Consider the following 27,359-nt stretch of genomic DNA (forward strand, 5'->3'; position numbering starts at 1 on the left):
AAAGACCTGGAAAAAGCAATGTGATGCTACCCGAGTCGAGGTTGTGCATTAAGATCAAACGGTCACGACCAAATATTGGCATTTCCAGATTATCGCGACCGAAATTGGATATTTTCAGACCGCCGCAAAAAATTTTTGGAATTTCCAGACCTTGCGGGCCGAGGAAATGTGTCCGCGACCGGCGGGACCGAAGGAAAGTTAACCGCGACCGGCGCGACCAAAAGAAAATTAACAGCGACTGACGCGACCGAAAGAAAGTTAGTCACGGTGATCGAAACATTAGTCGCGAATGTCGGAAAAATAGTCGCGACTGTCGAAAAATTAGTCGCAGCATGGTAAAAAAAATTAGTCGAGGCGGTCGTAAAATTAGTCGCGGCGGTTGACAAATTAGTCGCGGAATGGTCAAAAATTCATCAAGGCAGTCAAAAAATTAGTCGCGGCGGTCGTCTGCTCTAAAGCTTTGTTCCAATTTTTGGAGGTGAGGTATATAGATTTTTTTGAGATGACGGACTTTATACGCTTCAATATTAGTTTTATATCTCTCATTTCCCAAACGGAGATCCTGTTCAGTGTGTCTTTTTTGCCGATTTTTTTTTCGTTCTTCGAAACAGTCGATTCGTGAAAAGAGTATCAAATTTTTAAGTCTTGTAGCCTCAAGGTAAGTGCTAACGTTTCTAATGTGATTAGTTGTTATAATAAACTGACGACTCTCATTTTTTGATAACTGAGTGTTTCATTTGGCAGTTTTTTAGTTTTCTGTTTTTATAGTGACGATTTTGTCGTTGTCCCCCAAAAAAAAATTCTTATATTTTTTGGAACCATGTGCAGGCCTTCTTGTGGCGGTCTTGTATATAATCAGCAAATATGCTGTTCTAGCTAGCTGCACTTTAAAACTACATATATACTGGGTGTTTTGCAATTTGCAACTGTTTTACAGTTTTGCAAGCAAAAAATTCAATAAATTCCAAATAAAGCCAAAATAGTTCTAGTTTTAAAGTAACACTTGCTGCTTGTATTTCCATGTTTCTGTTTATTTGATGAATATTCTTGATTTGAAGCAAGATTTGACTGGTTTGAGCGGTTTCTGAGCGGTTATCTTAACAAACCGCCCAAAAACTGTGCAAGATTTGAGCGGCTTATCTAGAAAAACCGCTCAAATTTTGCGTGGTTTTTGAGCGGTTTGTTAAAAAAACCGCTCAGAAACCGCTCAAACCATTTAAATCTTGCGCGGTTTTTGAGCGTTTGTTTTTGATAAACCGCTCAAAAACAGCTCATTATGAAGCAAGATTTTGAGCGCAACCGTCTAGAAAAACCGCTCAAACCGCTCAAATCTTGCTTCAAATTAGGTGAAAAATCTCGACTCGGTATACAAAAAGTTATTTATATAGGCGCCCTTAGAAAATTTGTAATCGTTGTTCTGGCAAAATTGGATTTCCTGACATATTACTATTCCTAAGAAGAGGGCGTCCCTCCCATGGAATCCGCTGCCACGTCATACAGATGTTGCCGCGAAGAAACCGTTTTAGAGTTCTAAGAAAGTTTTTCATCGAAGTCAAGTTAATTCAAGTTTTGGTGGCCTGAAGGTAGAACGAAGGTTGAAACGCCTTGCCATATGATAATTTCCTTACTAATAACGATTTTTGTCGTCATTAATACCGACCAGATATACTCAGTTTGGAAACAAAATGAGAATGCGTGAATAATATTTCAATTGAAGGCAATTTTTGCTGAAGTATGATGTTTTTGACCTTTGTATAAAGAGTATATGTTATTTATGACTAGAATTTATTTTTGTTCTTATACTTTCTAGAAAGATCTAGAATATTTCCGATTAATTTATCTTCTTTGTTTCTCGCCTCTGTCACAGATTGTGGATCCTCCTTATTTGGAGCTCTCAAGTCCAAATGATGAGCTCCTAGGTCCAGAATCACAGTTGGCAGCATGTAATCAGTACTGGAGAGGATTCCAGCTCCGTGCCAGGGATCCAAGAGTCCGTTGCTCCAGATGATGTTGGAACTGGACCAGACGTCGGATCCCCAGAAGTTAATGGCGAACCAGTCGTGTCGACTGGTGATTCCATATTTTTTCGAGCAGTATGCGTCTCGGGTCTCGTCTGTAAAAGGGAGGTCAGGAAACATGCTGGTCTTGGAGCTGCTTCCTACAGCTAAAATAGCAACATATTTGTATGATGACGCTTGCTCAAGATACGATTTTAATGAGAGGTCTAAGACAAAAAAAATGCTTCTTTAAACTTAATAAGAATGCTTTTTAACGAAAATACTCATTATGTCAAAAATACTTTTTATAGAAAAATTAATCGATTCAATTGTACGAACGTATATGGTGTGTGCGGATGATAGTGTGTGAGTACGAGCTCTCACTTGACCTCTAGCTTCAGGTCTACCACAGCCTGACCAATTACGGCTGCAATAGTGGTACCACGTGAAAGTTCTAGACGAAAAAAACGGCCTTGAGTCGCAAAAAAGAGCTTCGCTCGGCAAAAAAATCGGCCTGGAATATAGGGAAATAAGAGAAACGGACTATGCTTAGACCGGCTGGATAGCTTTCATAGATTCACTGCGAATCGCAGAATCCACAATTAAACGTCAAATTAAACCGAGAGAAAAAATGATCTTTGCACCATTAAATTTTTGTTTAGAAAAATTAAGGTTCCTTCAGAAGCAAAAAAAAACGAGTTCAGATTAAAAATTTAAATCCTTTAGTTCTTGTCTTTAGCGTACTACATGGTAGAAAAGTACACACCCAGGTTGATTTCGTAGCACACTTGAAAGTCCCACGCCTTCGCACTGTTGCCCAGACCACACCCGGTTGGGTCGGAACAGTAGATGTAATCGACGTACTGGTCGAAACAGTGCACGTCTCCAGTACTGTTGTAGACTAGCTGGGTCACTGCCACGATTGCGTCTGTGTTGGTGTTGGCATTTCGAACTAGCTTGCTGGAGTAGTTAACTGGCCACGCTGGAAGAGAAGCATCTGAAAAAAAAACACTAGTTGTTCCGACTTTTGTTACGAAAGTAACGGAATATTTGTGTTCGGGTGTTTTTTTAGACAAACTTCGACTTTTTAACTAGTCATTTTTGACGGATTTTTTAAATATCAATCGAAAGATATTGCTGTCTTGAGCCTAAACTTGAAAAGATATTTCACCTGGTATCATTGTTTATAAAGTTATGGGGGTTTAAAGATTGCCAATTTCCCCAATTTGGGATAATTAACGCGCGATAGATTTCGCGCTATTAACGCGTAAGCGGATATTTAATCCGTCTTAGAAATCGTTCCAAATTGGTTAAAAGAAGCTTACTTGCCATAAATGGTTTGTTACAAGGAGCGAAATCTAACTTTTTGTTTTTTATATGGCGTGTGGGGGGATGGTTTTCACAAAAAATCTCAAATTGAAAAAGATTTCATTTTTTTGTTACATTTATTTTTTCATGTTATAGCAGTCGGACCTTAATAGGCTCTCGGAACATTCAGGACTTTGCCCTGATACGAGCAGTCTTGTTTGAATTAAAAAATGAAAATAAAACAAGATTTCTCGGAAAGTTTACGAGTTTGCGACTGCCTTTCAAGGTCAATTGAGCAGTGTTTGCTTTTAAAGTCGGAACAGTAAGCATTTTCAAAAGGAAAATAAAATATAACGTAATTTTTTATGTTAATGAAAGTATAGCAGCCAATTGCCGATTTTCCCCTAAGGAAATGAGTGCTTTCATTTATTTGTTTAAGTATTTAGAAGCAACGAAAGTGGAAACTTCTCTAGAATGAAAACTTCTTACCAAATGTGATTATGGCACATATCTTGTTTTTTAGAGATCGTATCTGTTGTAAAGTTTTTTCTTATATATATCCCGCCTAGAAAAAAAAACTGGGTCAATAAATAATTTTTTTATTCGATTATAATTTCGCAAAAAATTGAAGTCCATTTTGAAACTAAAGTAATTAACGTTATATGTGACCTTCAATTTTTACTTTTGTTGCTCAATAGTGATTTTGGTTTCATTTAAACGAAAAAAAAACGAACTAAACTCAATAAACTATCTCAGTCGAAACGCGAAAAAAAACAAGTTTTAGCGTAAGAAAACGTAAGACTTTTTTTACTGAAAACTAAAAGAAGTTTCATTACAAACTAGGGCTCTTTTCCAGTTTCCCCTTTTCAAAATACCGAGTTTTATGTTTGTTTTATGTGTTATTACGGCTAAATGCGTGATGTTACGCTGTAAAGTATGAAGAACAAATCTGTTCGCAGTTGACGATTTGTTCACCACGCCAAATTTCATTGCATTATTAAAACGTAAAATAAGCTTTTCAAAATTGAATTTGAAAGGGGGGAACTGGAAAAGTGCCCAAACTAGATAAGTGACAATTTTTTTTCCCACGTTTTTTTTTCTTTTTTTGTCTAATGACCAGTCATTTGGAGAAAAAGCACGGTCAAGTTTTGCTAGTTTTGTCCAGAAGAGTACTGCCCTGTGGATTTGCTGAAGTGAAGGTTCATAAGCAGCAGCCGAGAATATTTAATACCAATCGATATATAAATGTTGCAGTTGAAGAACATACCAATCGATTTGGCAATCATTTTGTGTGAGGAATTTGGATTGCATTAACCAGATCCTTAAAATCAAGTTATTATATGCCGAGTGAAAAATACAGCCAAAACCTTCTTGGTTGTGATTTAAAAGCTACGAGAAATTTTCTAAACAGCAGGCCGAGTCTTAAGAAAATAGCTTGAAATTCAGCTTATCAGTATAACGAGAAAATGGTGCGCATAGAGATCAAAAGATAGTCGTGTTTTACAAACTACACATGACTACAAAACTCAGTAAAACATAAAATCAACCTACTTGGTATTGTTCAGTTAGACCATAATATTCCCACATTGTGCAAAAGAAAAAGAAATTGAAGATTATTATTTTCGCAGAAAAAAAAATATTTAATGTTGGTAAAAAATATCGGTTGGGTACCGTTGCTCTTGTCACACAATTTTGCCTCTGAGAACAGAGCTTACACTCTTACCAAAATCTGTGGCATAGGGGTAGTCGAACATGGTGATCTCGACAAACGCATTTCTGATCATGTACAGCAACTGAGTGAAGTCAGCCTGACTCGCAATAGTTTTGCAGAGATTGAACATCTGGGATACTTCTGCGTAGCCTGATGACCCGTTACTGGCTAGATTGCTGAGGTCATTGAACCCACTCTTAATGCGGTCAACCACATCTTGACCCACCTATTAAACACACGCAGCTACATAAAATTCACCGAAATTGTACTCATCGATAAATTTCATTCAAATTTCAGCCACGAGGAAATTTTTATATCCATCCCTTCTGTATAGCACCCATAAAGAACCCAGTTTTTGTCTAAAATCTGAGACAGAGTGCTGAATTTCAATCTTAAATGCGTTTGCTCCTGAAAAGTTGATTTTTAGCAGTCTGTTTTGTTTAAAAAATATAAAATAGAAGATTTCAAATTTCAACATTTCGGACTTAGGACAGTTTTTAAAAATCAAAATTTAAGTCTGTATGTCTGGATTTTATCGATTGTTAACAAAATTAGTTAATAAATTGTTAATTGGTTAATCTTTTGAAAAGAACAAAAAACGAATCGTTTGAAATCTCGTTTTTCAATCATTGCGTGACCTGTTTTTCGACGATTTTGATGAGCTGTTTTATCGGTTTTGGAATGCGTGTCAAATTCCAAGCTTAGACTTTTCGCTTAGTTTTAATCGAACTTCCATCAACTAAAATTTTCTTAAAAAGGAGTTTTGTCTTTATGATGAAAAAATGTGTAAAATTTAGTTTTTATTTACATTTGTATTTTAAAATAACAAAATATAGGACTCCAACTGAATTTCTCAGTGTGAAAAATTTTGTTTATAAAGAGACTTAAACTTTCCTGAGATGACAATTAATTTGCAAAGCTCAATTCACTTTACAATCCGACAAATATATTACTTTTTTTATTGCATCGTCGAAGCTAAGTTTGTTTAGCTGATATATAATTCTAAAAATGTATATAATTATTATTGTTTTAATGTATATTTAAGAGAGATGTTGACATTCTTTTAGTGAAATTATTTCTCATTCAGGGGATTAAAGACGCTGTGATTTTTTGTAAGTATACCAGAGAAGCTTACTAAGATTCGCTACGTGAAGCAGGTTTCATCTAAGCAAACACGCAGAGCCGGTTTTTAAATATTTCGTAAATAATTTTAAAATATTCAGTCAAACAAAAATTTATTTCATTTCAACATTCAATTCTTTAGAAACATAGTTGAACAAATAGATATTGTTTGGCTAAATTTATTGGATTTCTCAATTGATTTTTTCTTTTGACAGAAACTCATTTCGAGAAAAATCTATTTCATTGTCAGTCAATTGAAACTCGCTGCAAAAAAAAACTTTTGGTATCATTCACGACCATACACAGCTCGAAAAGCTAGTTCAAATCCCTTAAAAGGGCTTGCAGCGTTGTCAATACTTTGGCAAAACTTCAAATTCATTGATACCTTTATCAATTGTTATTTGTAAATGACGGAGAAAGTTTTGTTGGTTTAGAAAAAAGTTTAGCGTTAACTTTGGTATTTTAAGTCAAACTAAAAAGCTATGGATTTTAACCAAATACAGCAACAGCTTTTGCCACCTCCTGGTTCCATTTTCCCTTACTCTTCAGTCCAAATTCAAAACGAAAATGACTTCTTTGTCAAACAAGATGTTGGAGGAGTGCAAGGTCATCTACCCGAAGAGTTTTCCGAGAACCAGCAGCTGCCGACCTCGCTTTACCCGAGTGGTGTGTCGCCTATTACATCAGGATCCGACTCTAATACGAGCGGAAATGCGAATCAGCCGACGAGGAAAAAACCGAAAAGACGACGAATCATAACTCCCGAGCAACGAACAGCGGCGAATGTTCGAGAGAGGAAACGCATGTTTAGCATGAACGATGGATTCGACGAATTGCGAAAACACCTGCCGAAGTTCTCATACGAGAACAAATTATCACGAATCGAAACTCTGCGACTTGCCATTATTTACATTCAGTATATGACAGATATCGTTAAAAACAACAAAACTCCGACCGAAGCTACAGTTCGTAGTCTAAAACATGGCTGGCCGAGCTCAAAACCGAGATACCATTTCCCGCCTTTTTTGCCCGCTCATCTGTACCCAATGATTTCGGCTAATTGCGACATGGATTACTTCGGTCAAGGGATGCCAGTTTTCCCGATAGAAATGGCGGGACAATCTCCCACCCACGCTATGCAGACATTAACTTCATATCACAACGAGTACATGGAGTTGGCTCAAAATCAGAACTCTGAAAATTATTGGTGAAACTTAACTATCGACTAATTTGTTCACTCATCATGTTTCTAAATTAGTTCCAATTGTTGGTAAAAAACTGTAAAGCAAAATTGAGTGTTTAATTTAATTTCGGATGAAAATTCATCAATTGTGGGCTTGGAATAAATCTATTGTTATTTAGAATATATTTTGTAAAAATGAGGATAATTTTTTCACTAAGTTATAAATACAGGATTAACTCAGAACTCGTCACAAGAGTGTTATCAGTTCGCTCTCGGGAAATTCGGCATAGCAGTTACAGTTTAGAGTAGTTGGACAAGAGTTTGATTTCGCGGATATATTTTGTAAAATATCCGACATGGATATATTTTTTCCGTTATAGAAATGCAAATTCCAATATATGAATTAAAATACAACAACTGTGTTGATTTTGGAGCACTATCGTTACCATTTGCAAAAAAATCTCTGGTTATTAGATTAGCATGTTTTTACCTAAGTTGCTTAATTTTTTTTTAAATCACATACCTGCTGGTAATCTAGAGTAGCCAAAACCCAGAAGCTCTCGCGAGCAGTTGTCGAGTCAGCCAGACGAACGGGCGCACTCGCCGCCAATGCCCCGCTGACAACGTCCGGGTACTTGAACCGCATATAAGCCGACAGCATTCCCCCGTACGATCCCCCGAAGCAAATAACAGACGAGTTTTGAAGGTTGTAGACACCTTTTGAGCAGTGTAGTTCATATTATAATAGTCTATAAATTTTTGGATCAAGTTAAACCCTAAATAAACTGAGAAAATATTATCCACCCACTTTTAAATTTGAATTCAAATTGCTTAGCATGCGCGAAAATACTCGATTTTAATTGGCTGGAGTTTCCAATGGAGACAAATTTTACTGGAGGGACAGTGGAGCTTATTAACTAGTCAACCATTTTTCATGCAGGCATGCAGGTAAATAATTAATTAGCTAAAATGGGTTTTTTAAATGCAAATTACTAACATGATTAATAATTTATGAACAACACTGCCTTTCAGGTGGTTGATGAGGTTGGCAAAGTCAGCGGTCGCTTGGTCGACGGTCAGTAAGCCTATTTCTGGCCAGTCGAAACTGCTGTTTCCGAAGGGAAGCGAGTCTCCGTAGTATCGGTGCTCGGCAAAGACAACAAGAGCCTAAATCAAAATATTTTCATCTTGAAGTAAATGCCGAATTAGATTTGTGAGTTTTTTAGATTAGACTTAGATTAGACTTTACTGAGTTTTTTTGAAAAATAAACTTCGATTTGGAAAGGAATGTTATCGAAACCCTTTTCATGTCCTGAAACGCCAGCTAATTTAATTTTTTGTCATTAATTCTTTGGTTTTAAATTTTTCCATTTTCACTCAAAACAGCGAAAAAAAAAAACAATTTTATAGTATTCATAAAACTTTTTTTAGAAATTGATTGATGTGAATACTTGCCTTATATTTTTTCGCGAGGGTCAACACGAATCCTGATGCCGTGTAGAACCCATCAATTGGACCCTCATTCCCCGTGTACATGAAGATAGGACTGGGCTCAACATCCCCCTCCCCCTGACGATGACCCCTTTTGTGCTGGGGGTGCATGTAGTCTTCATTGATGAGGACCTTCTGCTTGAATGTCTTGTTTCCATAGTTGATCTCACTGTAGTGATCCAGTCTCTGGTCGAAGTAGATCACTTTCTGGCTGCAACAAAAAAAATCAAATACAGATGAAATATAAATTTGTCAAAAATTTCACCGCATTTCATTTTTCATTTTTCATTTTTTAAAGCTCCTTCCTCGCTAAAAATCCCTAAGTCGTATCTAATCATATCAAAAAGGTTTTTTATCAGGAAAACTAATTAATTGTTTCGAATTTTGAGGAAAGTGACGGAAAGTTTGCGCTTGGGGAGTTTTTTTATGCGGTGAACTTTTGACTTGTAACTAAGCGTTTATGCTGAACATTTCAAACATCATTGGAAAGATAGCGTTATCTTAAACTCAGATTACCAAAAAAGTACTAACTGTGGCTGGCTTTTGTAAAACTACGCGGGTTCGGAAGCTACTATTTCAGCTAATTTGGAATAGTTTAAAAGTGAAATATTGCGTTGTTTCAGCATACCCAATCGGTGCAGTAAATCATTCCAAATAGAAATGTGGGCAGAAATTTAGTCTTATTATTACGATACAAGATGCTAACACATTCTTTTGTACTTAGCATAACAAGTGGGGGGATGGAACGAAGACAAAGTAGAAACAAATATATTCGAATTGCTTTGCAACACAGATCACTATATGCTTTCATAAGAAACATTAATTTCTTGCAAGCCAAACACTGACATCATTCAAATTGAGACAAAAAATTTCCAATCAAGATTCAATTAAGAATGGCCAGGAATGAAAATCTTCCGGATCAGAAACATTGGGGACTTTCGTGATTATTGTTGAAAAAGATATACGTGCTCATGCTCCATATCGCACAAAAACTGTAAATCAGAAACTGGAAACCATTAAAAAACCACGGATTGATACAGCCTTGATGACTTTGATAAAAATTAAACACGAGTATTTCAAATTATGGAATTACATTGATTAATAGGTTGCGCACAGAAATTACAAAAATTGAGAAGCTTTGTCAACCGGAAACTGGCAATTGCTTCTCAAAATAATCATACTGAAAAATTTCAGCAGTTTTCGCATCTTGATCAACAATGGGATTTTACAACGCAAAAAATAAGGAACAAGAGAAATCAAAAATCAGTAATTATCAGCAAAAACAAATTTGAAAAAAAAACAACAAATTGTGGTACTGAAATAGCAACTCAATTGAATCAAGTTTTTTTTCAAAAGTAGGTAAAATAAAAAAAAAAATTACAACTGCCTTATTTGACTTTCATTGCGTCACAAAAATGTTACAAAATAAATAAATTTGTGTTAGATAAACTTCTAGGTGGCCAATGGGAATAAGAGCTTTTTGCCTACAACAAGGTAAGCTCGCTAGCGGAACACGCCCCCAATTCGCAATAATTGAAAGTAAATGCAACACCAGATTCTTTTATTCCTCAAAAAACCATGTATAACACCCGTCTTTAAAATGCAGGTAGCATCAAATCATAGGCCATTGTGTGTGACAAACACGGTTTCAAAAGATTTTGAACGCTTGCTTTTGAAAAATATTATGAAATATCTCAAACAAACGTCGCTATTAAACGTCTATCAAATAGAATTTTAGGGAAAAAATTTCGCGACTGATGCAGTTATCACTTTTACCCAAATGATTTTTGAAAACATGGATCAATAAGAAAAACATAGAAAAAATCAAAGTGTGTGGTTTAAAAAAAAAATCTTCAAATCTCATGAAGTATTTTTCAGCAGACTGTCAGCAGAGTTATCAAATTCAAAATCAATTTTCTGACGAGAAAACACTTAATCATGGCGTTTACATGGTACTGTTTTGAGATCCTTGGTTTTCATTCTCTTATATAAATTTCATTAAAAAACAAATAAACAGAAAAAAAGTTTGATGCAATTTGCTGATGAAGAATCTTATGAACAAGAACTCAATAACTGACCAATGAAGTCAAGTCAAAAAACCTTCACAAAAAATTAAATGAACTAAATTTAAGTTTTTTATAATGTTGACGAAACAGAATTTATTGTCTTTTGGAAAAGAATAGTTCGGAAAAATTTGTTTAGAGGGAAATTTTTGTTTCCACAAAAGACTATACCAGGAATCTTGGAAAGTTAGAAGACAGAAATCTAGATACTGTGAGCAACATAAGGTTCTTTTAAAAACCAAAAAATTGCTGGCTTTTCAGATCATTAGTTTTATCACATTTATTTTTCATTTCAGCATTGTTTCAAACTCGACCTATGGCTCAAAGTCTAAAATTTTACCACCAGAAGTATTCATTACACAACATAGCAGGACTAGAATATTCGATATGCCAAAACTTAATAAGACAATTGGAATTGGTAGGCAGTTTATATATATATATATATATATATATATTTTGTGCATTCATTTATTTTGACAGTTCTCAAAGGGCACCTGTGAAAATAAAAGAATGCACAAAAAAAATAAAACAACGAAGATTTAAAAAAAACCGAATGCAAAACAGGAAATAAAATGAAATTGATTCTCAAAAACAGTTATAATAAATGGAATAAATTAAACGTGCAGAAATTAAACCTAAAAAGTTAAATTTGAACTTAAAAACTTTTTGATAAGAATACTCGAAAAAAATTCATGATAAAAGACCCATTAGTTTTTTCGAGATTATTTTAAGATCTAATTTTAGTATAGTCATAATTATATGCCGATGTAGTTGTTAAATTTTAATTTGTTATGAGGATTTCATTTTGTAGCAGCATGTATGTTCAACCTAGTGGTTATTTTCAATTTAGATATTTGTGAAATTTCTCTCTCTTTTTTTGATGATTTGATCAATTTTTGGAACATTGGGATTTGTTTTTAGTTGCTCAGTAATCATTAACCCTCGTCATTGTATAGTTTTTATAATTCAGCTGCCTTTTTGTAAAAGAAAATTCGGAAGATTAGAAAAGAAAGAGTTTTCATTTTTTTGTCATAAAAAACCCGATTTTTTTAATTTGTACATGCAAAAATTGGAGAGAATATCCGTGCTATTTCTACAGCCTTAGGTTTTTCTGTTCAAACGATTTTTTTAAAGAAACCTTTTGAACAGCTTTAGTCTAGTTGTTTGTCGTAGATTTTGTTCGAAGTATTTGATTGTTAGAAAGTGTTCATCTGTAGCTTCCGTTTTTTGCAAACATTCTCTTCCAAGTGCTTGTCGAAATGCGCTATTAGCGACTCTCGGCGTTACGCTCCGATAAACAACAGTCAATTTGATAAACAGTTCGTGTCTAGGCGTTGGATAGCTCACAGCGCGAGTCAGCCTGTTTGTTAGCATTGAACCTTACGAATTAATCGAGAAAAATTGGCAATTAAGTTATTAATTGGGTTGAAATTTGCTGGTAGATCAATATAACTAGTGTATCGAGCCTGATAAAAAACTCCTAGAACACACCCTGTCGAAAGAAAAATTTTGCTCTTGAAATCAAACATATATTTTTCAACGACAAACTTATTCAAGTTAGAAATTAGTATATTTAGTCCCAATTTGATATAACAGCAGGTTTTGCCCCATTTCCATTTATTAAAATAATTGTCATTTTTTCCTTTCAATTGTTGGAAGATTCAATTGATTTGTTGCCTGCTATTGAATTGAAACAACTTGCATGGGGAGCACGGAGCATAGTTGTTTTGGAAAACACATGACGGTTATTGGCGCGAGAAGCGAACCAGCCACTGGTAATTAAAGAGTTTTTGTAATGGGACGGAATCTGCAAAGGAGTGAATTCTGTCAACTAAATTTGGGACGAAAGTATTGTAGGACGGAAGATACCTGTGCAATCTCAAGAAACCTAGTCCAACTACAATAGATGAATATAGCTCTTAGATTAAATCCTACAAAAGTCTTCAAAGTTGCCTCCAAAAACTAATTAGCATTAAAAAAAGAACCAAAAAAGTCTTTAACAAATAATGGTATCCAGAGATAAATACAATAATGGTTGTGTGGTGCTCACTAAATCGGCATGTTTCAACAATAGCTCTTCGCACACTGACCTTGAGCTTGTCTTATGACTGTTGAATTAAGAACTGATCACCTTGACCCGTTTGCTCAAAACATCATCGAAATTCCCTTTCCCACACATTGCCTTGATATTTTAGATTTTAAGCAGAAAACTATGAAAAAATTACACTCACCTCGTAACATTTTGAAGCGCGCATAACAAAACACCAGCCAAAATAAACAATTCTTGCCACATTTTCGAAGCTCAACTTTAAATACAATGATAATTTCGGATGACGAACAGGAACTACCAAAGCATTATCAAGTGAATAAAATTGAATAACAAAATACCATGTTAAACTGAAGTTTCTTATAACTTTGGACGACAGGAAGTTTAAACAATGGTACTATTCGTGAATAATAATAGAAATGTTTGCTTATATTTTCTTTTGGTAATCTTATCACATACAGCTAGAGTTCAGGAGGGTGTTTGCTGATGATAATTCATAATCATGGTGTCCAATTAATTATCCAATATGATAACTATGAAGAAGGTCAAATAATGGCTCTCGCAATCATTTTGCTATAAATTATGACATCAGCAAAAGGTCAATTATGGTTGCACCGTTTAGTGTGAATTACTCATGTTTATTCTCAAAAAATTGAAAAGAAAGCAGAATTTTTCTTTATCTGCATTGTTTTCGACCATAAAGGTTAGAAAATAAGCTCGCATCTAGGCCGGGGAGGTTTTTTTCCACGCAAAACTAGATGCCACACGCTAAATGCGAGTGTCGATTGAAGTAGAAAATCAAAGAACTTTCAGAGGAGTGTAACTATGTCGTGAAACTGTAGTTTCTGACTATTTGAGGCAAAGAATCACTGCTTTCGAAGGGAGTAACTTTTTGATAGTTTCAGCAGAACAGCACGAATGTGTTTTCTATCAAAATTGATTTATATTTTTTCTCGTGGTGTCACATTATTGCGCATGACCCCTCCCACGCAATGAAAACAAAGTAATATTATAGTTACAAAGGGACAAGCTCTTCTGCTTCTATCACTCAAACTTCATACCAAACACGTTAGGCCGTTTCTGTGCAATTAGCACAGAAGGTTCCGACCACAGTGATTTCAGAACAAAAATACGAAAAAAATCGAAAAAGGTTGAATTTTGCTTTCAACTGATTTTTTTTTCTCAAATCATTTTTTATTTCTTTTTTTTGTTACCGTTTGTGTTAAACTGAACTGATTTTGGTTGAAAAATACAGAAAGAAAAATGATAATAACAAAAACAACCTTAAAAACCTAGTTAATTGAATTGGGAGATCGCCTTCCCGCACCGAAGTTTCATGAATAATAATCGATTATATTGGATTTTTGTTGACAGTCTCAATAAAACTATAAAAATAATCAATTATAATCGATTAAAAATGCATTATAATGATACTATTTTTCTAAGCATTATAATCCAAATATAATCGTTTATAATCGATTATAATCGATTATTTTCGAAAGAAAATGAAACTTGTTTTTAAAGCAAAACAATCCATTTTTAATCGATTATAATCGATTATAATTGCGAATTTCTTCTTTTAAAATTTCAGGAAAATTGTTACCAATGTCAGTTGCTTAGTATGGAATAAATTAAATTATCTTCAATATTTTTTTGACAAGTTTTTTTTTCAAACTTTCGAAAAAAACTTTTGAAATTGTGCGACCTCAAATTGACTTTTAAATACGGAGTTAGCTTCAAACATGACAAAATATGAGTAATCCTTGTAATTTATATTATTATACCCTGGAACCTTGGATTTTTTCTTGATTATACAACGTTAATTCTTGATTATACCGGGAACGTTAATTCTTGATTATGACTGACCCTTTCCAGAAGGGTCACTCATAGTTATTCCAGACGTTCATTAACTTTCGGATGTCGGCAGTAATCCGACAAATGTCTGTGGACCCTAAAACGACTTTTAATTTTTTTTTATAATAAAGAAACTGTAAGATACTGAAATTTATTTTTTTTCTATAAATCTATTAAAATTTTTTCAGTCTTATATTAGTTAGATTAAACAATCAGGTCCATATAAGACAGTACTTAATAGAAAGTTCTCAGCAGCGCTTCAACAGAGTGAACTACCTTCTGCGCTTGCTCAAGTTGGTGCTCTATCAAGGATAATTTCTCTATATTATTGGATTTTTGCACTACTTGAAACAAACTTATTATTATTTTTGATAATTGAATCTCGACTAAATCGCTTTTATATAACACCGAACTTGGCCCTTCAATCTTTCATTAGTTGCAGGCATGATTGAGAAAAAACTCACCATGCTTATAACTCTTTCGCTTCACAAATAACGTAGTCGGGGAAAAAATTAACTTCAAACTGGGCTTGGTTTTTTTTATCAATGATGACTTGGCCCATCCGACTTACCTCAGCATCTGAATTTACAAGAGGCTATTTAAAAGTTTATTAAGATTCTCTTCGCTGCGCTCAGTTAACAAAAATAGTCTAGTGTTAGTTTCATCGGTAAACTCTTTAACTCATGAAACCAGATGCGTTGGAATGACGGACAAGTCTTGATCATTTTTTATTTTTTCAAATATGTTTGCAGGTTTCTATTGGCGGTCAAATTGATTTGAGTTTTGGTTTTGCACGTGCTATCCGATAATCTGACCCCACTATGTATGGCAAAAGGAAACTGGCGATCCAAGTTTTCGAATTGTTGATTATCAATTAACAATCCAACCAATAAAAATTTTCGCGTCAACCACAAGATAACTTGTAAACATATGCAAGACCAGGGGCGGATTTAGGGGGGAGGGGAGGGTTGCGGACATTCCTTCCCCTCAGGGATTCGACCCCTGCCGATCCAAATGGTCCCTTCTTTGGTACTTATTAAGAAATCCATTTTTGGCCGACCGACCCTAAAATTTTTGTAAAGGCGCCTTTGGCGCCTATATATACTAATTTTGAGGGGCGAGCGCGCGCCGAAAAAAAACGCGATTTTTTTTTGCTCAAAACTTAGCAAAAAAAGCCTAAAAATGCCTTTTTTGGACTGTTTTTTCAAAATTTTGCCTGCGGCGCAAAAAATTTCACCAAAACAGGGACTAAGCCGTGCTTAGGGAGAGCTCCAAAAATCAATTCGGTCGACCTAAAAAAAAGGCCGACAAAATTTTCGAAATTTTTTTGAAAATCCGCCCCCCTTCGAGAAAATCCCACATCCGCCCCTGTGCAAGACTGCTCGTATCAGGGCGAAGCTCTGAAAATTCCGACTGCCTTTTAAGGTCTATGGAGCAGTAATAACATGAAAAAATTAAATGTAAAAAAATTCAAATAAAAACTTAAATTTGAGACTTTTTGTGAAATTAATCCCCCCACACGCCATATACAAGTACAAACGATAGTTTTCGCTCCTTTTAACAAATCAATTATGGCAAAAAAGCTTCTTTCAATCAATTTGGAACGATTTCTAAGATGGATTAAATCTCCGCTTACGCGTTAATAGCGCGAAATATATCGCGCGTTAATTGTCCCAAATTGACCAAAATGGCAATTTGTAACCTCCATAATTTTACGAAAAAAGTTCACAAGTGAAATATATTTTTTTAAACTTTAAGCTCAAGACAACGATACCTTTTGATTGATAGAAAAAAATTAACGTTAAAATTTAAGTTATAGAGTTGAAATTTGTCTGAAGAAAAAAAACCTCCGCCGAGCACAAAAATTTTGTTACTTTCGTTACGAAAGTCGGAACAATAAATAGCACAATAAATCAGCATCCAAAAATAAATTTCTTCGAAACTTTTGAATCAAAATTTTAAGAATTACGTGGTAATGAAACACTGAGGGGAAAAATCCCTTTAGGGCGCTGGCGGAAAAATCCAAATACCAATTGCAGTGGGGAAAAAATTAACGCGAGGATGGAAGATAATTTTGTTCGTATAAATCGAATGGTAAGTTCAACGGCCAATTAAAAGGAGACTGAATATTTAAAAACTCGTTATTAATTTGTTTTTTAAATTAGTTTCATTTCTGGTTAACTTCCATCTATGCTTCTACTTCAACCCTAATTCAATTTATGGTGACCACGAGTAATTAAGTTTTCCGAGTTGCAGTTTTGCCTAATGCTAATGTGGTCAATATTAAAACAAGTAGTGCGGATTTTTGTCATAAGGTAAATTGGTACTATCGGCGACTTTCTTCCTATGTGGTTCTTGTTCTATGGGGGATCTAATCTTGGTGGATTATATCCGGTGGGATGTTATCCGGGGCGGTTTTTTCCTGGGGGATATAGTCCGGGAGCATGCATTATTTTTGGCGCTGTTTTATGACACCCTACACTGGTTTAGCTAAACTGAAAATTTCAAAAGCGCCTTGTTCTCTAACTTATTTTTTTTACGAGGAAAATCCCAAGACAAAAAATCTGTTCTGAAAGAAACGTAAAATAACGCACGCAAAAAGATTGAAAATCGAATTTTTGCCTCGCTTTTCAAAAATTGTCCTCCGGCATGATAAACGTTAGCCGGAGCCATTTGAAAAAGGGTTTTCATATAACCCAAATGAAACAGGGTTTTCATATAGATTTATGCCGGCAGCATTTAATTTCTGGGGGTTCATAGTTACTGTTTCTACTAACTGACGTGAAAAAAATTCAATGTCATGCATCAAAAGAAACACTATTAAGAGAGTGAAAAACAAACACAATTTTTTGTCCAGAAAATTTTTTTGGTTTCTCCATTAAATGACAATTGTGTATCACTATCACTTACTGTACTCCGACTGCTTTGTTTTATTATCACCCGGATTCATGGTTGACTCAAAATGAAATTTGGCGATGAGGACCTTTGATGAAGACATGCAGCTGCTAAGTCTTGGCTCAGAAACTTCACCTGGAAAGCTTCGATTTTCCAATTTTGAAATATAGTTTATGTTGATTGTTGAATTAGAAACAAAAATAACATATTTTTGATAGCCACCCTGTTTTTCAAGAATTTTTTCCATCATTGGCAAAACAACATGTCAATAAGGGCAGCAATTATCATCTGACAGTGAATCTTTTCCTGTTTTAATTGTGTTTCCACAAAAATTCCTACACTTATCTGCTTACATTTTTATCGGTTTTATGTCGGATGAAATTGCTAGCTAGTGCTGCTAAATTTTCAAAAAAACGCGTAAGTAAAAACACAACGCTCCTTTTCTTGCGCGAGTTTGTAGTTCAATTGTTCAAGGACTAGGCTGCTCGGAAAAATTGCTTTCGCACTTGGAAGGAAACTAATTCTGTATAGAGCTTCATTTTTTCTACTGCTCATGTCATTTCAAACAAGAAACCTTAAAACCATAGGGCACCTAAGATCATAATTTTTAGGTCAAAACAGTGGAAAGCTCAAAAGTTGTGGTTTTTTTAGGAATAGCAGTTATCCTTAGTCAGACAACAAAGTTTTGTTGCTTAAACTGCAAATTTTTGAGATTTTGTTTAAATCGACATTCTTTTCCCGGGTGATCTTAGGGATATTAATTTTTTTGATGATATCAAGCTTCTCATTTTGGTCGATGGAGTTACTGCTAAACAATTTAAAAAGATTACAGACTTTTTTGTAGAGAATGCACAGTTTTAAGAAAAAATGTTGCCAGCTGTTTTTAAGTGATATTTTTAGTAAGTCCTTCATTTCCTTGCTCCAGTTTTAGAGAATTAAAATCTTCAAAAACCGACAGTCATTTTGGGTCAAAATGTTACAGCACACAATTTTAAACAATCTGCTCAAATGGTTAGGTGCGTTTTCACCGTTTTTGATGAAAATGGGAATTATTGACAAACGATAATTTCTTTAGTAAAAGTAAAGAAATTATTGTTTCTTTGAACAGTTTGAAATAATTACTCCAATTTTTTGTCGGGAGTCAAGAAATTCTGAGATAGCTGCTTTTTCAGCGTTTTGCTTCACTAGATTGTCCCTATATTTGCTTCCGTTTTAAAGAACCGTCTTATTCCAGCAAGTCTTATTGTGCTGAAATTTTCAAAGACACATTTAAACATTTTGTGCTAAAGCATTGCAGTATGTTGGGGGATTGATGGATCGAAACACCTTCCAAGACAATTTTTAGCATGTGCTAAAGCATTGCGGTCTGTTTGTGGATTGTTGGATTGAAAACATTTTTGATGAATTGAAAGCTCAAATAAATTGCATGGTATACTAAATTTGAAATTGAAAGACATTTTATTTTTGCTAATTGAAGTTTCAAAAGTAAAGCTAGATAGACCATGCACGTATTCATTTTCCTGTGAGCATTTTGAGGTCAAAAAATATAGATGGCAAAAACTCTTTTCAAGAAATAAATGATTCGGAAAATTCTTGCTCTTACAATAGGCTATTCAATAAAGTCTGTGGCTTTTTTATGAAATAATTACAGCAATTTTTTGTCGGGAGTCAAGAAATTCTGAGATAGCTGCTTTTTCAGCGTTTTGCTTCACTAGATCGTCCCTATATTTGCTTCCGTTTTAAAGAACCGTCATATTCCAGCAAGTCTTATTGTGCTGAAATTTTCAAAGACACATTTAAACATTTTGTGCTAAAGCATTGCAGTATGTTGGGGGATTGATGGATCGAAACACCTTCCAAGACAATTTTTAGCATGTGCTAAAGCATTGTGGTCTGTTTGTGGATTGTTGGATTGAAAACATTTTTGATGAATTGAAAGCTCAAATAAATTGCATGGTATACTAAATTTGAAATTGAAAGACATTTTACTTTTGCTAATTGAAGTTTCAAAAGTAAAGCTAGATAGACCATGCACGTATTCATTTTCCTGTGAGCATTTTGAGGTCAAAAAAATATAGATGGCAAAAACTCTTTTCAAGAAATAAATGATTCGGAAAATTCTTGCTCTTACAATAGGCTATTCAATAAAGTCTGTGGCTTTTTCCTCCCCCCCCCACCTCACAAAAGCATCAATTTATGGTCTGAGGGGTGGTTTTACAAGGTTGATTATGAACATCAAATATGTTTGCCATGGTCTAATTAGTCTGCATGTCAGTTTTCATGACAATTGGACAATGTGAACAGTAATTTGAATTATAAAAATTTGCTGCTGGGGGAAAAAGAAAAAGAGCCAGGTCTGTTATTAGATAAGTTAATTTTTCCCCACAAATCTATTGTACAAAATCACAGTTTTTAAAACATACCTTTCAAAGCGTGTACTTTAAGTTTCATTTCAGCTTTAAATCGTACGCTCCGGAGTTGAAATTTCTAAAATTACACAGTAATAAATAACTGAGAGGGGTATATTTAGGGACACTGGGGGAAGAAAGCATCCCTTGTCATGATTTGGATCGTCTAAAGTAACGGAATATTTGTGCCCGGGGTGGGTTTTTTTTCTTCAGACAAATTTCGACTTTTTAACTAGCCATTTTTGAAGGAATTTTTTTATATCATTCGAAAGGTATTGTTGTCCTGAGCTTAAATTTGAAAAGATATTTCACCTGTGATCATTTTTCGTAAAGTTATGAGAGTTTAAAGATTGCCACTTTGGCCATTTTGACCAATTTGGGACAATTAAAGCCGGATATATTTCGCGCTATGAACGCGTAAGCGGAGATTTAATCCGTCTTAGAAATCGTTCCAAATTGGTTGAAAGAAGCTTGTTTGCCATAATTGATTTGTTACAAGGAGCAAAATCTTTTGTTTTGTACTTTATATGGTGTGTGGGGGGATGATTTTCATTTAAAAATTTCAAATTTTAGAAAAAATAGTTTTTCATTTTGTTTTGTTACATTTAATTTTTTTAATGTTGTTTATGTTATTACTGCTCCATAAACGTTAAAAGGCAGTCGGAATTTTCAGGGCTTCGCCCTGATACGAGCATTCTTGTTTATATTATGGGCTTTTTTTCCTTTTATCCCCACCTCACACGACCTTCAATATATTAGTGTAACGAGTGGTTTTATGAGGTTGAGTATGAAGACCAAATATGTTTGTCGTGGCCTTATTAGTCTGTATGTAAATTTTCGTAGCAATCGGACAATGTAGTCAACAAATTTACAAGTAAAAGATTGCAGGTGGGGGGTGAAAAGGAAAAAGAGCCATTTTATGTGTAAGGAAGACTGCAGAGCAGAAAATCCAGCATAAAAGAAGGTGAAAGAGCACGCGCGAAAAGTTTCAAAAACAAAGTTTTTCGTCAGCCTTTTAAAAATTTTCCTGTTGCACGAAAAACGTTAAAACAAGACGGGTCTCAAAAAATTCAAGTCGGCGTTTCAAAACTCCTCAGATTCATGGTTCTTCTTTTTATATAAACGACGTGAGAATATGCAAACGTTTAGAATTTGCCAGGCTTCAAAACAAACACTTTTCACGGCCCGAAAACTAATAGATACTGTTTCTCGAAGAAACTGTTTGTTTCTCAAAAAATGATAGACTTATATTATTCAGTGTTTCCCGACTGCTTCGTTTTTTTTTATCGTCTTGATTCATGGTCGATTCAAAATAAACTTTGGTGTTTAACTTTTGATGAAAGTAGTATTGTATCGTGTCCCGGATCCTAAGGGGGGAGGGTCCTTCCTAAGGGGGGGGGGGGGTCCTCACGTAAAGCAAAATCCTAGGAAAGGGGTCCTTAATTTTTTGGAGGACCCCTATCCTAGGATTTTGTAAACGAAAGAAATTTTCCACCCAAAAAGCAGAAGACCCCCTACTTAGGATCTTGCTAAGTTTAGCTTAACAACAAGGGACACGATACAAAATTCTTTCTAATTCCAATTTTTGGGGTCCTAATTATTGGTCCTGGTTAATTATATGAATCATATTAATTGTTATATTTGTTTCGGGCAAATGAACTTTCGACCTAGTTGAAATTTGTTAGTGAACGGGGAATTTACTTTTATGGTATATAATAAAAATGCGCCGGCCAATTTGGCAGCGTAGCTTAACTGTTGGCAGCAGTAAACTAATTCCTTAACTTGACCTAAATTTTATGGTGAAAAGGCAGTAAATTGAAATTACTCTCAAAACGCGGCGGCCGTTTCTGGGCAAAATGATAAATTTGTCAAATTTTGAAATAAGAAAAATGAAGTTAGAGGGAACTTGGTGTACTGAAGATATTGATAATGAACATTTAAAATTAAGAGTGTTTTCAACCGCAGAAAAAACTCATTTTTCAAATTTAGTAATGAACGCTACGTCGTCTTCCTCGAAAGGGCAAAGGAAATTTCAAAGAAAGAATACGAGTTAATTTTCAAAGAACAATTTTATTTGAGTGAGCTTCAACAAATCTCTTGGTGCATTTCTACAAAACAACAGTATGGTACTGTGAGCGATTTGAATTTTGCTGATTATGAAAACGTATTCGACTATTCGTTTGATTTTACCTCAAAAAGGGTTGATAAAGACTTGGAGAGAAAAATCCGTCTATGTTTCAACAAGCTATCAAAATACAAAAAACTTCCGGTGGTTTATTTAATTATTTACCACCGTTATCTTAATGAGACTAAATGGTATTTGCAAGGTCACTTTTATTTCCACTGGCTTGAAATTCAGCAGGTTGGAGAGGTGTGGGAAAAAATAAACAATGAAATTGCAAAAAAGCAGAGTAACTCCTATTGATTTGAAAATAATTCACGAAATTTATACGTCTTTGAAACAAACTTATCCTGATAATTCTAACCGACGCAACTAATTTCTAGCTGCATGTTCTCTGTTTTTTGTTAGTTCTGATAACCTTAACTACGACATTTTAATTAAGTTGAGACCTTATGGTGGCTTGATTGGTATGGATAACTCTTCCTTGGACAAATACTTGAAAAATTCCAAAATTTTACGATTGCACGCTATTTTGCACGATGCGGCTGGATTTATACACGAGTTTTATCAACAGGGTCCCACGTACTGTTACATGTTGCCCTGGAACTGTAACAACAGCTTATTGGGACATTTGAGTGGAATAGCGTTCTGCCTTTTCATTAAGTTGAAAAAACCAGAAGTTTATCATTTACTAGAATGCTAGGCGAGAGATCAGTTGTGCTTGACGTGGAAGGCTTTCGTTACAAGAAAAACGCCTATGTGGTTAAAGAATTAGCAATAACAACTTCAGACTACAGCGATCGACTCATTTTCCTACCTCCAGTGAATTCAATATACTACCAAAGCTTGAACAAAAAGCTTACAACTGGTTAACAAATTATTTACACGGTCTCCATTGAGAAAACGGTGATTATCTTTATACAAACTTGAATCAAATACTTCAGAGTTTTGTGCTGAGAAATCCCGGTGCCGTTTTTTACGCTAAAGGAAAAGAAAAGACAGAATTTTTGGCGAAGTACTTGGACCGAAAGATTGAAAACCTAGATGATTTGGGCTGTCTTTGGGTTGAAAACTTATATTTTAAAAATTATCCAAGTTGCAATAAACATATTCCACACTACAACTCCAGGAATCATTGTGCCCTGAAGAAAACCAAGGTTTTTTATGATTGGTTGAAAAATGAACAACAGCGAGAGATCAGCGAAAGTGGAGACATACCTATCACCAAATTCAATGTTTTGTGCGTGGATGACTCCAGAGGGTGATATTAAATTTTCATTAACGAGAATAGAGCGTATTGATTGCAGTGGCCAAATTGTTCAGAAGAAGGAGCAAATAACAATTTCCGAAGAAGAGTTGTCTACGTTGAAGAGGTTTTTTCCAGTTATTGATCAATTTGTATACTTCCAGAGATTCAAGTTTATCAGACAGTTGGCCAGCAAGCGAGGAGTATATCTTCCAGAACTAGTCTTAGTACCCAAACGTCAGCCAGGAGTTCAGATGGATCTAAACAGCAGTGAATTGCCAGATGAGATTAAGACGATTGTGAAAGAGGATACTGTGAAGAAAATAATGTACTACGAAAAAACTGCAAATATCCCAGCAAACTTTGTTCTAGAAATGCATGATATAAATGATAGAGATTTCACACGTTATGAAATTTTGTACTGTTCTCAAAACTTATTTAATTTTTTACAAGCTTCATTCACAGAGAGAAAAAGTCTAACACAGTCTGTAAAATAAATAGTTTCTCAAATGTCAGAAGCAACAACAGCAGTAGATGAACCTGACGCAACATTAGTAACAGAGTTTGTTTATAACGAGACAAACAGTGAAAAAAAATTATGGAAATTTTGTAACAATGTAACTTTGCCAAGGTCTGAAGTAGTTTTTGTTGCGCAAATGGTAGTAATTCTAATTTTACTAACTTTCTGCTTTCTCAAACTTTTTTTCACTAAATTAAGTTGCGAAGAAACGTCAGTTTGGTTCTCGATTTTATCAGGCTTGGTTAGTTATGTACTACCAAACCCAAGAATATGAATAAAGTGATTGATACTTCGACAAGAATTTTTATGGCGATAGTGGGACCTTCAGGATCCGGGAAAACTGAGTTAATTTTGGAACTTCTGATGGGAAATACTTTTTACCCTAAATTTGGAACCGTTCTATATCTTTACAAAGAGATGCAACCTGCATTCTCTGAAAAAGTGTCTTCTCGCGAAGTGAATGTGGAGTTCATGAAATTCGACGGATTCGAATCTGTGAGAAAATTAGAAAATGTTCTTCTAGTTTTCGATGATTCATGTGAAGACATCTATAATGACAAGGAATTTGATAGGTTAGCGACAGCGGGTAGACATAGAGGGATAGATGTAATAAATGTTAAGCATAACTTGTTTCAACAAAGTCGATGGTCGCGTACGATTGATTTGAACACTTCACACATCATTCTGTTCAAATCGCCTCGCGACATTCAGCAACTAGATCTTTTAGGAAGACAATTGAATGTATCAAAATTTTTGAGAAACTGTTACGAATTAGCTACCAGAGACTCTTTTGGACATCTTCTAATCGACTTGGACCCCCGTACATCAGATTGTTTGAGATATTGTTCAAATATCACACCACCTGGGCCAACAGTTTTTTATTTACCCTTATCTGAAGCAGAAACTACTCCAATCACAAATGAAAAAGAAAAACTTATCTATTTTGCGGCATATGGTACAACTGAAACCTGACCAGCTAAGAAGATTAATTAGAAAAACTTCAAATCGTGAGATCATAACACTTATTTGTGAATGTTTGCTCAATGTAGTCAATGGAAACGTACCCGTTAAAATCGCAAACATCGAACAATTCGAGACAGCATACAAATACTTTATAACTCCAAAAACCAGTGTTGTCAAAAAACGTGCGATTATTTTGAGTAAAGAAGGCTTCCATTTAGTTCGACAAATACTTTATTTTTGTTACAAGTACCTCACAACTTAATGATGACTGCTGAAGAATTCATTCTAATTCCGACACACTTATATGTTAAAGAGCAGCCACATGCTGCACGTGTTCTTCATGATAATAATATTAAACATAAAAATGCTCAACTGTCCTATCTTAACCGGCTTAGACCCCAATTACCTCCACAAACTAGTAAGACTACTGCAACGAAGGAAACATTTACGGATAATGTTGAGCCCCAACAAGAACAGCTTAAACTGTTAACGGACGATGAAGAAGTACCGGTCGAACGTGTTAAAGACGAAATACTAGAAGAGAAACACAATAGACAGACCGAAAGCATTTTAGGACAGTTACAAGTTTTAAGAAGACAAAAAATTTGTTAGAGCAAAAACCGTACTTGAAATCATAGAAAATTCAGAAAGAGTAACCATAAACCGTGACAATGAGGTGATATATGTAGATAAAGTACCAACAGGACTTAAAGCTGCAGTTTTTTATACGACATACAACAACCAACGAAAAAATTACACAATCCGGCGTTCATTAACATTTTAACTGCTCTCAACTTGAGTGAAAACCTGGTAATAAATCGAAATGCCAAACACGCGGATCAGTCAGCGTCTTTTAACGCTCAAGAGAAACGAGAACCCGGACCCTCAAGAAGCCGCTCAACATCGCCCACTTGGCAGGAAAAAAGTAGTGCAAACCTTAAGAGAAGTAAAAAACACAAACGAAAAAGTCTCAGCGGTAATAGAAAATCCCGAAACCAAAAACGTGAAAAAGAGTCAGAAGAAGGCTCTGACTCATACGGAACGCCCCATAACGATTCAGATTCTCCAACGTCAGAAAAGACGAAGGCGCAAACAAAACAATGGGAAAATTACCAAGATTGAAGAAAAATTGTTGAAAACTAAATACAGTGACAAAGGTTCCGCGTTATTTGGTAGTGTGAACAACTTGATAAAAGCAAGCAATTTGTCGCGAAAGAAAGTTAAACATTTCCTTCATACTGAACCTTCTTACACAAAATATCGAACTGTGATCCGAAAAACGCCGCGACTCAAGGTCATAGTTTACGATATCGACGAAATCTGGTCATTAGATCTGGCCTTTGTTGATAAACTTGCCCAGTACAACCATGATGTTAAGTATCTGCTTGTTGCAGTTGACTGCATGTCCCGCTATCTCAGAGTGCAACCCGTGAAATCAAAGTATGCTACTACAACAGCAGAAGCGTTCAAACTAATGATAACGACAAAACAACAGGAAAAAGTATGGGTGGACAAGGGCACAGAGTTTAAAGGGTCCTTCGAAGCATTATGTAAAAAGAAAGGCATAAACAAATATAGCACAGAGAGCGAGAAAAAGTCCGCATTCGCTGAGAGAAATATCCGTTCCTTGAAAAATCTTATTTATAAGTACTTGGAGGATAAATGGACTTACTCATACATTGACAAATTGCAAGATTTTGTCAATGCAATTAATTCGAGAACAAATCGTGTCACAAATCTTGCACCAAATAAAGTAACTAAAAAAGATGTTCCTCGCTTGATTTCATTAAGAGCAGAACAGTCTTTGAAATTAGTTCGACGTCCAAAGCTTTATGTTGGTGATTATGTTAGACTTGCCAAAGTAGACATACGTTTTCGCAAGGGTTACAAACAATCGTTCACCGATGAAGTGTTTGAAGTTTTTGACATACCAACACAAAATCCCCCAACATACAATTTGATTGATTCTAACAGAGAACCGATTGAGGGAAAATTTTACGAGTCTGAACTAATTCGCGTTCTGGAGAAGGACAATCATGACTGAGGGCACTTCCAACAGCCTTTTCACCCATAATGTTCCCCCTACCTTCACAATTACCCTAGTTTCATCTGCATCAATGAACGTTTTTAAAGATAACACTCAGGCCAACTTCAAAAATCTCCTGAGTGAAGAAATAAATTTGCAAGGTGAATGGAGAGTAGCAGTTACAGAAATTACCTTCCCTACTCAGATAAACAACGTAACTGACAACAACATTGTGTACTACAAAAAAGATCGGGTTATAGCAAGCATGAAAGTTGAGAAAGACAAGATCTCCAGACCTTACCTTGGAGAAACAGCAAAAATAACAAAAGGAAAATATACGAGCATTGATCAAATACTGGACGAGATTCGTCGAAAGACAGAATTAGAGAAATTGGATTACGTA

The 27,359-nt window shown here is 35.1% G+C and overlaps 2 protein-coding genes across 2 annotated transcripts in view; both read right to left on the bottom strand.

The window, feature by feature from the left end:
- LOC134854475 (ADP-ribosylation factor-like protein 13B) overlaps positions 1-27,359 on the bottom strand; it is a 169,303-nt gene that overhangs the window by 39,442 nt on the left and 102,502 nt on the right. The gene's annotated exons all lie outside the window — the stretch shown is intronic.
- On the bottom strand, positions 1,693-13,401 carry LOC134854243 (dipeptidyl peptidase 2-like). The gene is made up of 7 exons (XM_063870419.1): positions 13,107-13,401; positions 8,777-9,023; positions 8,347-8,488; positions 7,845-8,038; positions 5,029-5,242; positions 2,764-2,994; positions 1,693-2,164 (listed from the first exon to the last, which is right to left on the bottom strand). The coding sequence occupies exons 1-7, from the start codon at positions 13,166-13,168 to the stop codon at positions 1,779-1,781; spliced, it is 1,476 nt and encodes a 491-aa protein (XP_063726489.1). The 5' UTR covers positions 13,169-13,401; the 3' UTR covers positions 1,693-1,778.

This window comes from Symsagittifera roscoffensis, chromosome 9, assembly GCF_963678635.1.
Source record: "Symsagittifera roscoffensis chromosome 9, txSymRosc1.1, whole genome shotgun sequence".
Taxonomy (NCBI): Eukaryota; Metazoa; Xenacoelomorpha; order Acoela; family Convolutidae; genus Symsagittifera; species Symsagittifera roscoffensis.

Excerpts from the sequence above, each read along its gene's own strand:
- LOC134854243 (XM_063870419.1), bottom strand. The coding sequence starts at position 13,168 with ATGTGGCAAGAATTGTTTATTTTGGCTGGTGTTTTGTTATGCGCGCTT. Across the intron at positions 9,024-13,106 it reads GCGCTTCAAAATGTTACGAG|CCAGAAAGTGATCTACTTCG; the intron begins GTGAGTGTAATT and ends TTTTTGTTGCAG. Across the intron at positions 2,995-5,028 it reads CCCCTATGCCACAGATTTTG|ATGCTTCTCTTCCAGCGTGG; the intron begins GTAAGAGTGTAA and ends TTTTTTTTTCAG.